The 13,732-nt window shown below is 49.4% G+C and overlaps 1 protein-coding gene across 5 annotated transcripts in view; it reads right to left on the bottom strand.

Moving 5' to 3' along the window:
• Positions 1 to 142: 142 nt before the first annotated feature.
• Positions 143 to 13,732, bottom strand: part of EGFLAM (EGF like, fibronectin type III and laminin G domains) — a 156,161-nt gene continuing 142,571 nt past the window's right edge. For 4 of the 5 annotated variants that reach the window (XM_066239995.1, XM_066240005.1, XM_066240014.1 and 1 more), the window contains 4 exons: positions 12,622 to 12,762; positions 6,850 to 6,933; positions 2,130 to 2,233; positions 143 to 1,331 (listed from right to left, as the gene is read on the bottom strand). In XM_066239995.1, coding sequence (XP_066096092.1) covers positions 1,177 to 1,331; positions 2,130 to 2,233; positions 6,850 to 6,933; positions 12,622 to 12,762 — 484 coding nt within the window. In that variant the 3' untranslated portion in view covers positions 143 to 1,176. Of the gene's footprint in view, positions 1,332 to 2,129; positions 2,234 to 6,849; positions 6,934 to 10,089; positions 10,786 to 12,621; positions 12,763 to 13,732 lie in introns of those variants that run through there. The other variant, XM_066240022.1, reaches the window with a different exon arrangement.

Below are 13,732 nucleotides of genomic sequence, written 5' to 3'. Positions count from 1 at the left end.
TAGCAATGGCTCAGAAAGAAGCAGCCCTGCTCCTAACCCCGCAGCACAGCCTTACAGAAACTGTCTAAGCGTTCGTTTCAGGACGAGGTCTCTGCACAGATCACTCACACCTCCACAAGTGAATGAGTGGCTGATGAATGAGTTCTAGCCTTCTTTATCTCCTTTATTCAAGTTTACTACAGATATACCCCACTCCCTTAAAACAAAAATGGGCCCTCAGTAACACATGTCCCTTTTTAACCTGCTTATTTTGGAAACTTCCGATTCACTTCCTGGAGCTGTCATTTCCTTTTTACCGTAAGAAAATGGTCAGCTCCCCAAAAGAATGCCCACCCTGAGTCACCTACCCTACTTTACTTTGGCCACTAAGGGCCCCAACAGGTCTCCTTTGGGAGAAAACTTTTAGGAACTGTGCAAAGAATTCAGGGTCGTCCACCCCAAAACTTGCAAAATTATACTGTGTGGACAATCTGCAGCTATAAAAATAGACACATACAAAAGGACAGCTACAAAATCAGGGTGCCCGTTTTCTTAGATTAGCATTATAAAACGTAGGGACTTCTCACTAAAGGTAAACTTTAGGGTGGCAGCATTACAATTATGATTCTACGTTCAGTCTCTGTTCAACCTTATTTCCAGGGAATAGTCAGAGCACATTGAACCAGCCAGTGAGGAGTGGAAGGGGTTAATCCTAATAATTCATGGGCCAGGGTGAGAAATTCCAGGTTCAAGGTCACCCAGTCATTCTGCTGTCAGTAAGTGTCATGAGTCAGGGAAGTAGAGAAGTATTTTAATGCTGCCCTCTGGGCCTCTCTCTCTTTGCTTTCTTTGTTTGATGCACACTGTGAGTCACAGCACAGTCACTGAGTGACCACGGACGGGCTCTAGAATTGGCCTTGATGTGTGATCTCTGGCAGCTGCTACCCATTCAGTGGACAAAGTCCCGTGCTTCCTACACAGAGGGTTCTGTTGGGTTTGGCCCAGAGTGTCAGCAGGGAAGGCCACACGGGGACTCCCATCTCGGTCCTAGTTTCTCAGCAGGGTGTACTTCCTCCTTGATGACAAGAAACACCCCTGGTCCCGCGCCTCTGTGTCTGGCATCGGCAGGGTCTCGGGGCCCCTGGGATTCTCAGGATAGGATAGAAGGCTCTGTCCCTTGGGCAAGGCCAGCTGGTGTTACTTGGCTCCACACGTGTTGATGTTTTTCCCATCTGCGGCATCTTCCACGAGGGAAACGTGGTAATCAGTGGACAGGGTGAAATGAGAGATGCAGCCCACGAGGCCTCGCAGGAACTGCCTGCTCGTGTGCAGGGCGATCTCCTTCATCCCACCTGCCAGGAAGCCAGAGGGAGGCGGTGAGCCCAGGCGACGATGTCCCGTTAGGACCTCTGAGTGTCTGCTGACCAAGGCGTCCCTTGGCCGACAGGGCAAGAGAGGACTGTGGGTCCCTCAAACTCTTCCGTATATCATATCTAAGTTATAAGTACCCTTGAAGGAACAGGGTGACTTAATTCAATCTGATACACAATCAGTGGCTATAAAAACCTACCGCCTGTGTGATTTCTGACCCAGTTGGCCACTTCCCACCAAATAGGATCTGGTAAATTTTGAAATGTATAATGCCAATAATATGCAGTACAAAGTCAGAGGTGAGATCATCTTAAACCAAAAGCAGCACAGTGATGCTGAACGCTTTCAGTTCAGTTCGCATTTGGAAAATACTTGGTTAGAGACATCTCTCCATGAATATGCTTCTGCACTAGCAGGTTCCTAGCTATTTACAGAAATACCACTCATTCTAATTCCGAAAGGGGCCAGAGAACAGACCCTCCTTCCTCAGAGGGAATTTATGGAGCTATATTTAGCAGGTTCCTGTTCTATAAATAAGAAAAGCATGGTTTTCCTGGCATATTAGTCCAAAGCACAAAAACATCTAAGTGCTTCCTGTCCCCTCAGCCATGAGTCAGAAGTTCAGAAAATGGGAGAAAGAACTACCTGGACAGCTTCCTATTTCCAAGCATTTGGGTGACCCCGGGCAGCGCCCGACCCCAAGGGGCCCCTGCATAACAAATGGAGGAGTAACATGAAAAGGCACCAGTGTTCTTTAGACTTGGTCCCAGGTCACTTACCCACGTACAGTGCTCCATTGATGTTCAGTTGCCTCATCCTGCCTGGCGATTTGCCTGTTCTGGCCCCATAGTCATCCACAGTTATCTTTCCTGATTGACCATCCCTGTAAAAGCCACCACCATGTTTGGAACTTCATTCAATTATTCAATTCAATTTCAGTAAAAACGTATTAACGTACCTACTATGCACCAGGTGCTATGCTAAATGATACAGCTGCAAAAATGAAAAAAAAAACACCCAAAAACAAATAACATACTCATGAACCCCAGGAGTTTCAGGTCTACTGAGGAAGACAAAAAACAAACACATTACAAATGACAACTGTCACCGCTCTCCGGCAGAAGAATGCCAGGGCACTGTGGAATGACACAGGAGGCAGAGGGAGGGTTGGGGGCAAGCTTCTCCAAGGAGGTTCTGTCTGAGACGCATTTTGAAGGCTGAGTGGGTCAAGAGAAGAAGGAAGCTAATGCCAACAGGGAGTCACTAGGAAGAGAGAAAGACAAGGGGTTGGCGCAGACTGGGCGCAGAGAGCGCTGGAGGTGGGCACAGAGTGGAGACAGATGAAGCTGGAAGCTGCTGGTGGCGGGCATAAGGAGCTTAGCTAGAATTTATCCTGATGGTGAGAGGGAACCGGAGCAGAACTCACTGGTGACCCGGTGTCCTAAGCACAAGGGGAAACTGATAGAGCAGTTTTTGGAGGTGGAGGGTTACTCTAGAGAAGGACAAAGAATGGCAGGACTAGAATGGCTCAGAAGTGCTTAAAGGATGCAAAGAGTCACCCGAAAGTAACTCTGAGCACCGGGGAGTGGAGGCATGTATCTGTGGCGAGGGCGCTGCAGCTACCCCAGACTAGCCAACCCCATGAGCCCTCTTCATCAGAGTATGTCTGCTTCTGGAGCTCTTGGTGGGTGGGTGGGTGGGTGGGGGACCGACCCAGGCTGCACTTTCCTATTTCCCGTAAGAGTTGTTTATTGGTCTTTTAATGCTCCTTTTTTATTGCAAAGTTCTTGTTTCTTGGGTTAATAACCTCTCTTGTCTTTCTAATAATTTTTAAATTTATATCGTTCTTTTCACTCATTGCCTCTGTTTCTTCCAAGTTGCTTTTCATGTTTGCTTGTCCTGACACTCATCTTTTACACTCGGAACAGTTTTCAATGCCCTGTGATCTCTGCCTGCCCCCTCAGAGCAGAGTGCTGAGCTCTTGAGAAGCAGGCTGACAGCTGTGTGTCCGGATGGGTTTGCTGCTGTGATCGGGCTCGGTCACTTCCTGGTGGGACACCAAGGTTTCCTACTCCTTTTACTGAGTCTGGCTGCCAGCATCCTGGAATCCCAACTATAGAGAAAGAATTATGGAGTTCTTAATATTCAACATAGGACCTGCCACAGGGGTCCCATCCTCACTTGTACAATATACAGTAGCCTATTACAGTATTTAGTTAGGCCCAGTGTCTCCCATTCCAGAGACTCTTAGCTTACTTTGTCCAGTGAATTGACTGTTATTTTTCCCTACTTTGTTATTTTTCCACGGGTAGGGAAAGGGCGGTGTGCCAGCTACATGGGGTAGGAAAGGGCTGTGGGCTTTAACTCCTCAAGTTAACTCAAGTAAATGCTTAAGTCTTCCTGCTTTTTTTTTTTTTTCCTGAAGCTGGAAACGGGGAGAGACAGTCAGACAGACTCCTGCATGCGCCCGACCGGGATCCACCCGGCACGCCCACCAGGGGGTGATGCTCTGCCCCACTGGGGCATCGCTCTGCTGCAACCAGAGCCACTCTAGCACCTGGGGCAGAGGCCAAGGAGCCATCCCCAGAGCCCAGGCCATCTTTGCTCCAATGGAGCCTTGGCTGCTGGAGGGGAAGAGAGAGACAGAGAGAAAGGGGGGGGGGGGTGGAGAAGCAAATGGGTGCTTCTCCTATGTGCCCTGGCCAGGAATTGAACCCGGGTCCCCCACATGCCAGGCTGACACTCTACCGCTGAGCCAACCGGCCAGGGCCGTCTTCCTGCTTTTAACCCCTCACTCACCTTCCAGAGGTTCTTGGCTCTACCACTATTTGCGAGGGGGACAAAAGGGTAGAAATCTGACTGCTCAAGCCTCAGTTCTTAAAGGAACTCTTCTAACAACTAGCTTTAGAGGCATTTCTCCTGTTCTGCCCCCCCCCCCCCCCCCCCCCGCTGAGACCACACACTGCCTCCCCAGTCTGGATACGCTAGTTTAGAATCTCATGCCAGAATGCTGCAATCGGCAATGCTCCCAACACCTTGCCTTGTCTGACCTGCCTTTTCCCCCGCATTATTCTAAAAATTCATTTTTTTCCACATTAGGTCATCAATTATAAGAATTTTATTTTCATTTTCTGTATCTCTAAAATGAGGCTATGTCCATTATAATCAATGGCATCTTAAATTTGAAAATAAATCAAATAATGAATGCTCTCATAATGTTTATTCCTGATGGTCTATGGCTTCCCATTAGGACTGTCAAGGCAAGGGTGCTTGTATTATTCAACGATGTCTCCCATGTGTCTGGAATATATCGTGCTCACAGTGGTAGAGGAATGAACGAGCAAACTTGTGGAGCTCTAACTGCTCATCTGAAATGGGAATAACTATGCCCATCTCCCAAGGCTACTCTGGAGGTCAGTGATGTGCATGCAAAGCACAGAGCATGGTGCCTGACACATACTTGCTCTGCACAGAGTGGTGGAGGAGTATGCTGTTACTGTTATCAATGTATCATCATTCTCACTCATACAATGAAGATCATAAAAGTTAATATGACTGTTAGCTAAGGTAACAGTAGGTAAAGTGCCTGGCAACCTGAAAATGCTAAATAAATGAGAATTTGCTTTCTCTTTCCTGCTGGCATTAGTGCCTGCAAGACCAAGTTTACTCAGAGCAAGACAGTGCAAAAAGCAGGGCTCCCCTTGGAGATGTCTGCATCGCTTGCCCTGTCTCTGACCCTGGAGTTGCTGCAGAGAATTAAGTTATCCACTCAACTCTGTTTGCCATAGCCTCGACGAGGTCCTGCTTAGATCTGTCGTACCATCCCAGCTGGCCTGTCTGTCCCTCTGGAATGTGGCTCACACTATCTGCTTGAATCCTCCCAACTACCCAGTTCCTGGCCTCACTTCCCCCTGTTCAGCCCTCACTGCAACCTAAGGCCCGCTAGGGGAGATAGCAATGATTACAAGACTAAGGACCATGTCTGCAAACCGTCTTCCTGGTGTCAAGCTCGATGCTCTGACATCTGAACTTCTTCTGCTGGAGTATTAGGGAGTATTCCCTCCAAAACATCTGAAACCTTGGCTGGGAGGGCTGCATCACGGAGTAGGGTGGTAAGAGCTTTGATCTGTGATTCTGATCTTGACTCTGCCCACACACAGCTGTACAGTCTTGGGCAAGTTACTCAACATCTGTTTCCTTAGATGTCTAGGAAGTGCCTGGACCCCTCTCAATGTGTATACTGATGCACATCATCAGACCACAACAATTTTGAGGGTTTAAAAATCCTTCCACAATGTCCAAGTGTCCTACCAACTTTCTCTATTTAAGGAAACTGAGAGCAGGGTGCTCACAGGATGAGAGTGACAGGGATCAGGTATGGTCACGTATTTTATTTCTTTGGATGTTTCTGAGTGAGCCCTTATAAAGACGAGTAAGAGAGAGATGAAGAACTTAGAAGCCACCCAGTTTAACATTTCTTGAAGTTGGTTTGGGGTATGAACATTTTAACTATGTTCTACAATATATTTAGATCAAGCCTATAAATATTCACTAAGGGGAGACCTTTCTTTTTTCAACAACTCAGAGTTGGGGTGTCACCAAAATCACTCTCTCAGGGCTTCCTAGGCGCCTGAGCAGCAGACGGGCACAGGTCAGCCTCTATTTCCCCACACATCCTAGGGTGTCGGGCAGGCACAGTGGACAAGAGAGTGGGGTCCAGCTATGGCTAGTCCCACCGCAGCCTGTGTGTCTGCAGAGCAGGGAACCAAGCGAGGTAGCCACATGTTTCTCAAGCCTTACTTCTGACCTCACGCGCCAACCACCCTAGAAAGGGTTATGTATGGTAAATTCTCAGGGGACCCAAATCAAAAGTCTCTGTTCAGCTCATCTTCTGCAAACTTCTTCTAACATGGCAGGATTGAGAGGCCTTCGTCCAGGCTAAGTCTAGGCCTGCTATGTGGTATCTCAATATATACATATTGTTAGGGATATGGACATAGGTAGCAGAACTATAACGTAAGGGAGTGATTCACCCAGAGTTAACTAGCAGTCAGGGGAGTGACTTTTGTGAGAGGGGTGACACATAATAGGGACATGGTACACATGGCTTTGCAGGTTCAGGTAACGTGATGTCAAAGGAAAAGTGGACAATTACCTACATAATGAGATTTGAAGCATTCCTCAAAGTCCACACGCCCTGAAATCTCATCTTACTAGAGAGATCCAGATCTCACTAAATAACAAGGCCTTCTTCCAGGTTAGCCATCAGAAAGTTATTTCTCCAGAAAGCCACCATTGAGTGAAGATGTGGGAGTTCAGCCTCTCAGGTCTGTTAGTGTCAGTCAAGGGCACAGGTGGGAGTTGGCAGCAGAACGTCCTTAATGTCCCGAATTGGGAGGAAGGGATGCCAGGAAGAGGAAACAGGACTAAACGGATGTGGAGGGCACCTCCCTCCCCTGCCGGGCCCCAGCTCTGTCCCACGCTGCAGTAGGTACTCACCGCACAGCCTTGACCCGGTGCCACCGGCCGTCGTTGAAGGAGCCGTTCACCATGATGGAAGCCACGCCACTGCCCAGGTTATAGCTAACGGTGTCGGGGAAGAACAGGACAACAGGACAACGCCATGAGCACGGGCAGACAGGCACAGGTGCATCTCACTGCAGAAGGCCCATGGAACTCAGAACTAGTTTCCTCAGCACAAAGGAAAACCATGTTACACACTAGCTTTCCAAGCTAGGTCAGGAATGATAAAAAAATGTTTTAAATTGTGGCTAAATCACGCATAACAACATACAACCTAATGGCATAATCATGTTTATGGGTATAGCTCAATAGTGTTGAATAGCCTCACACTGTTGTACAAGCCATCTCCAGAACCCTTTTTCTCTTGCAAAACTGAAACTCTGTACCCCTTACACAACCCTTCAGCCTCAGCAACCACCATCCTGCTTTCTACCTTATGAATCCGACCACTCTAGACACCCGTACAGCGCTGGTCTCTCTGCGGCTGGCTTATTCCACTCAAGGCTGATGATGTTCAGGTTCATGTACAGAAGCATCAGGACCAAAAAGGGCTTTCTGCGTGTAACGTGTTAATACTCAGCTGAATACTGTTCCCCCACCCCCAAGATTCATGTCCACCTGGAAACTCGGACTGAGACCTTCATTGGGAATAGGGTCTTTGCAGGTGTCATTAGTTAAAATGAGGTCTTACTGGATTGGGACAGCCCTGAATCCTATATTACTGGTGTGCTCATAAGAAAAGGACATTTGGACACAGACACATGGGGGAAAATGCCAGGTGAAGATGAAGACAGAGTGGAGTGACATGGCCCCAAGCCAAGGGATGCCAAGGACTGCTGGCAGCTGCCAGAACCGAGGAGGGAGCACGGAGCAGCCCCCAGAAGACCCAACCCCGCCGACGCCTGCACGTCAGACTCAGAACCTCCCGAAATGCGCGAGAAAGAATTTCTATTGTTTCAAACCACCCAGTCTGTGATAATTCGTTATGGCAGCCCTTGGAAACTAATACATCTGTTTTCACTTTAGGAAGTAAAATAAAACAGAACATTGAAGAGTAGGCTGAGCCCCAAAGAGATGAAAGGAATTTGCCTAAAATCCCAAAGCTAATGTATACAACTAAAACCTGGTGTCTCGCTCCCCACTCCCATTTCCTCTGCTATCTGATCCACGCAGTAGCTTTCTAGTTTCTCTTTCAGTTCCCAGATGCCCATACCCTAAGGGTGTCAGAGGATAAGCATGTGTTGTTTACCAGGGAGGACTATGTCCCTTAGTCCAGTGCTCATTCAATTATTCTAACTCAATTCAATTCAACAAATATTTAGTGAGTGACTACTCCAGGCCAGGCACTGGGCCAACTGCCTAGACTTCCCGTGATAATATAATAAAGCCTAAGTAATCCTGCTTTTGGAGGAAAATGTGTTCTACCTGGGACAGCTCTCTCCTCGTCTTGTTGAGAGGACATGTTCCTTCTCTGGCCAGAAAACGGGCAGGAGGAAGCCTGGACTGGGTCCCAAGCTCCTGCGTGCTCTCAGTGGCCACAGCAAAGAGCAGGAACAGAAAGCACCTGCCTCCCCCCCACCCCCGGGAGGCTCGCGGGTCCTTTGTTTCACAACAGAGGGCTTGGAAGAGTCATACTGCCCATCAGCATTTAACCAAGAACAGAACTTGGATGACTGGACAAACTCTGAGACAGAGCTGTGACTCAGATCCTGAAAAATCCACTGTTTTCCAATGAATTTTCCCACATCGAGTGTCTCCTTGTAGGAAGCAGCCTGGAGGTGGAATTTGCAGGTTACATTATTTAGTGTCAAAGGCTTGTTGAAGAAATGAGTGATGATGAAGACGAGCTGAGAGCTGCTGGTGGACACGTAGCTGGATGACCAGCTGGATGACCACGTGTGGCTTTTGTGAGAGGCAGCAGGCACCCAGGGCTCAGATGAACCCGCCCTGATTTCCACCATTGCCAAGGATGAGCTTGGTGACCTTGGGCTATGTGCTTGATGCTCTGTGAGCCTATGTAAGGTTCGTCATCTGTGACATGGGGGTAATCACACCTTCCCTGAAGGAGCGTGGCGAATATTAAGTAAGGTCACAGATGTAAAGAGTGTAGCATGTAGTTGAAGTCAGACAGTCCCACCACCCCAAGTACCAACGCAGCTGGCGCACAGGGTGGACAACAGATCCTCAGGATCCGGCAGCAAGGAGAAAGGTGCCACAGAGAGTTCGACTCGCCAGGCCTCTGCTGGGAGAGAAGTCATGTCTGAGTGTAAACCAACAGGCTGCAAGTATGGAACCAGCAAGGTCAGGAACACCCAGGTCTCAGAACAGAGGTGACCCAGGCATAACTGCGGGGATGCCCGACTGGAACACGATTAGAATCCAGAGAATGGAAACCTTGTGAGTTGTGTTTGGACAAAGGCTATCCTGCAGCCTGATGACGCTCCTGTTTGTGCAGAGAGCCAGAAGGTGATCGGGGGTGTTGACAGGGAGGCTAGGAGACAGGAATCCCGCACACAGGAATGAGTGAGAAAATGAACAAATTGAAGGCATGTCTGGTGTCGCTCTTGATGTCTTATGACTCTGGTTAGCATGAACCAGTTACCCCGATGGGAGTTACCCTACTGAACTCAGCGAGCGCGAGAGGTCGTGAGGCTGAGCGCCAAGGTGGGCCTTTAGGGAACGCCACCAGGTGAGGCTTTGAGGAAACCAGGTGGCTGTCTCCATGGGGTGACACTGGTGCTGCAGCCCAGGACAGCTGGCCAGTGTCAGAGCGTGTCCCTTTCTCTGTTGCAGGAAAATGTTATCGAGGTTGCATGGAAAATTAGTGGGAAAGACTGTCAGTCCAGTGAGTTTCACAAAACCTGCTCACTGGGTCCTACGCCCCACATATGACGAAACAAAATGAAACAAAACAAAAACAGAACACCACGCTCTTCGCTGAGCCTGTGGGTTCCTTTCCCTTCTTAATCTTGTATAAAAACCACAAATAAGGTTTTTAGAGTTTCATTGCTCTTCCTTATTCTCTGCCAGCAGGGCTTTGAGCTCTCAATTTGCATAAGGACCAGCATTGAGATGAAGATAAAAAGTCAAGAAAGTTGAGAATATATTCTATCTTAGGTTTTTACCGTTTGTTTTGAAACTGTGTCAAACACCAAAACCTCAAAAATGGTTTTTCTACCCAGTACCAGTTCACTCCCTAGGCTCCACTTATGTAAGCTGCTTGAAGGTGGGACCTATGTCTTTCTAACAGTAATAATAATAATGGCTACATTTTATGAAGCAGTTATATTGTGCTAACTTCCACACTTGTTATTCATCTGAGGTAGGGGTTTTTAGAATACAGAAAACACTTGATCAAGGAAAATAATTTTGATAATCATTATCACGAATAGCTAGATCTGCCAGGCTCCACACTAAGCCCTTTAAGTGAATGAACTCATTCAACCCTTTCCTTTCACAGGGAGGTCTGGTAACTTGTAGGAGGTCACGTGGCCGTGGGAACCGAGCCTGTCTGACCCTGAAGCTCACACCTTTGACCACTTCAGACCCCATTTCCCAGGTTTGGTCCCAGATTGTCTTTCATCAGACTCCGGTGCCCAAGGAGACCTGCTCCATTGGTCTGTGGGTGTGGGCCTGAATCCACCTCTGAAACCAGCTCCCAGCTGGCCCGCCAGAGCTGCTGCTTCCACACCCCGGGGCTGCACTCCGAGTCCGATGCCCAGCCTGCCACAGGGCATCCGTACGTCTGTGTTTCATGAAGGGAAGTGACTGCTCAGAGGAAGGAAAGACGGCACAGCAGCTGTGGTCCCTGGCCCAGGCACAGCGCAGGAGGGGTTAGGCCATGTGTCCTCCACACAGAACACAGCCAGAGCTCCAGACTTAAGACAAAATGTGGGGCCAATTTCCAGAAACCTGAGAAAGACACGGAACTGTAAGAAAATGTCCGGATGGAGTGGAGTTGTTAGAAAGGTGCCTGGGGGTATGAGAAGATGGGGGGCCCGTGGGGGGCTGCCCAGCGGCAGTGGGAGGCTGGTGGGAGCTGCAAGGTGGCCCTGAGCGGATGGAGTTTCCCTGTCTGCTGGGGGGGTAGTGGGTAGGTTTCAGCTGGCGGTAAGGGGGAAGCTGCCCCCCCCCACCGCCGAGCTACTGCTTCAGTTCCCTTTTCTGGGCACAATCAAGTACTTGAGGCCTTGGTGAGGTTAACCACAGGAAAACCACAAGAAAATGGCTTCGCGGCAGCCAGCCCAAAACCGGGGTGTGAAAAACTTGACGTTTGACCTTGGGGCCTGGGTGGGGGAGGGGCGGAGACGGTGAGAACTGCTCCCATAGGTCAACTGCCAACCTCCATCCACTCATATCTCTCAGGAGTCCCCAGTTGTCACAGGATCATGCCACTCAGCACGCTCTGCTATTTAGGGGCAAGTGAGAACTTGGATAAGTGACATTTACTCTCAAAATGCTTTTTATTCAAATTGGAAAGACTTCCATGATCCTACTCTGGCTGTCAGGAATCCCAGCGTACAACCCGCAGAAGCCCAGAATGAGGTCTTCATGCCCTCTGGTTCCGCTACCTTGCCTTGGCTTGTTTCAGTTCCAGTGAATTCTATGCCATTTAGTGGGCACTTAGACACCAGAGAGAGGATTAAAGAAGGGAAAGCCAAAGATACTCCTGCCTCCAAGGAGCGGACGGTCTAGAGACCGGGCCAAGGTTTCAAACCTCAGCGAGCATTGGAATCACCCAGAGAAAGAGCGAAGACAGATTGCTGGCCACACTCCTGGAGTTTGTCTGGTCAGGGGTGGGGCCTGAGAATCTGCATTTCCCAGGTGGCGTTATGCTGTGGGTCCGGGGACCACACTGTGAGAATCACTGGTCCAGACGTGTTATTTCTAACCTCCAGTGAAGAGGGGCCGTCATGCTCCCCAGAGAGGTGGCTCCCATTACACCAGCCAGTCCCTGCCCTACGGAAAGCCAGCTCCCTTCCATACTGGGGTGGGGGGGCGGGGAGTTGTCGTCAAGTGACCCCTTGGCTGTGTTGTAGCTACTCATTTGAAAAATCTGACAGAAAAGTCTGCATTCACTTCAAAGAGTTAAGAACTCCATGGGCTTCCTTACCAGTATCACACAAGAAACATTTACAAAACCCTAAATACTGGGTGGATCTACGGAGATATGAACCTGTGCTTTGTTCCCCTTCGCCATGGGAGACCGGAGGGCAGGCACTCTCCTCCCCAGGGCTGCAGGGCTAAGGGGGAGCAAGGTCAGAGTCCGGAGCCATGTCCCCTGACTTAAGACCTTCAGCTCTGCGGGAGCTGGGGTGCACTGAGCTGTGTGCTCAGCTTTCCACCACTCCCCAATTTGCAAGTGGGGAGCACACAGCAGAAACATAGGACAGCAGGGGTCATAACATTGTTCTGTCAAGAACCAGGTGTTAACATGTCAGGCTTTGCCATACAGTCCCTGGTGAAACTACTCAGGTGTGCCACCGTAGCTGGGAGGCTGCCACAGACAATGCATAAATGAGTCTGGCAGTCATCCAACAAAACACTAACAAAAATGGGTTGTGGGCCAGATCCGGCCCTCAGGCTGTGGACGGCTGACGATTGCTCTAGATTTGGATGCTGGAAGGAGGAACCTGGAGCCTCGAATAAGCCTGCAGCTGCAGGTAGCATCACTCTGTTTGGCAGGTCCTACCAGATGAAGCTGAAGGCAGCTGGCGGGGGTGGGGAGGGGGTGGGGAAGGGGGTTACCTGAACACTAGGGCTCCATCTCGAAGGCCCAAGGAAATGAAGTCACTATTGGACATGGGGCTGTCTCCTCTCCACATCAACAAGCCATCTTTGGCAGTCGTCTTAAACCTCATGAATACGTTTGATCTTGATCCTGACACCCTGGAAGAGATACACAAATAATTACACCAAATTAGCCACTGTCTATCCATATTCACGTCTGCATTTTTGTCTGCCAGGCCTGGGAAGCCAGGTAGGAGGGTGAGGATGGGCCAGCATTTCTGACATTACTCCCGGATTAGAGCTGGCGTCACCACCACGAGCCACACGACATGGTCTAAGCCTGGACTGTTCACTCTGCGGCAGTGTCTCTGTCCCCAGGTGTGGTGTCATCCCACGGGAGAGCGCCCCATGAGTCACAGATCAACAAGACTCTGGTCAATTCCATGGTCTCAGGCTGTGTGCCCGAAATACACCCCAGTCCTCTTTCTTCCCTGTCTGTCCACTGAAGGGTCCTCGGGAAAGTGTTCTCCATTCCCCAACACAAAGTGGGGTTCTTAATTTTCAAGAAGTTCAAGTTGACAGCTTCTTTGGGCCATGATCGTGGCTGTGGATGGCCAGCACTGGTGGGGACTGTCCCTGAGGACAGAGGAGGGACTGGACAGGAGGCGGTGAGTCAGACCAGAAGGGGGCTTGCTAGGGTAGTGGTCCTAAAGGTGCTGTGGCAAAGGCAGAGTGGAGAGGAACAAGAAGCTGAGAAGGGAGGGTGCTCAGGCAGGTCACGGCCACAATCCTGCAGCCATGGCTGCTAATAAGACCACAGGCTTTTGTGCTCTTATCAATTCCTGGGAATACGTTCCCAGTCTCACTAAGTGACTAGAGTTTCATCTGTCATATAGAGAAGAGTAACTATAAGGTCCTTAACTAAGAGGAAGAATAAACATAATTTTAATATTGCTACTACTATGACACTGTTGGAAAAGTCTCCCTCTATTTTCCTGTCACTTGTCCCACTAACCTGGAACTGCAGATGCATTTAGTAGTGAACAGTGGAGGGGACTTCTGTCTAGGCTTTCTGGAGCCTGATCTAGACACGATGAGACCAAGGCCGCCTGGCCCATGCAGGGTTCCA

This window comes from Saccopteryx bilineata, chromosome 1 (assembly GCF_036850765.1).
Source record: "Saccopteryx bilineata isolate mSacBil1 chromosome 1, mSacBil1_pri_phased_curated, whole genome shotgun sequence".
Taxonomy (NCBI): Eukaryota; Metazoa; Chordata; class Mammalia; order Chiroptera; family Emballonuridae; genus Saccopteryx; species Saccopteryx bilineata.
Note: the sequence above shows the minus strand (reverse complement) of the source record. Positions and strands in the feature narration are given on the sequence as shown.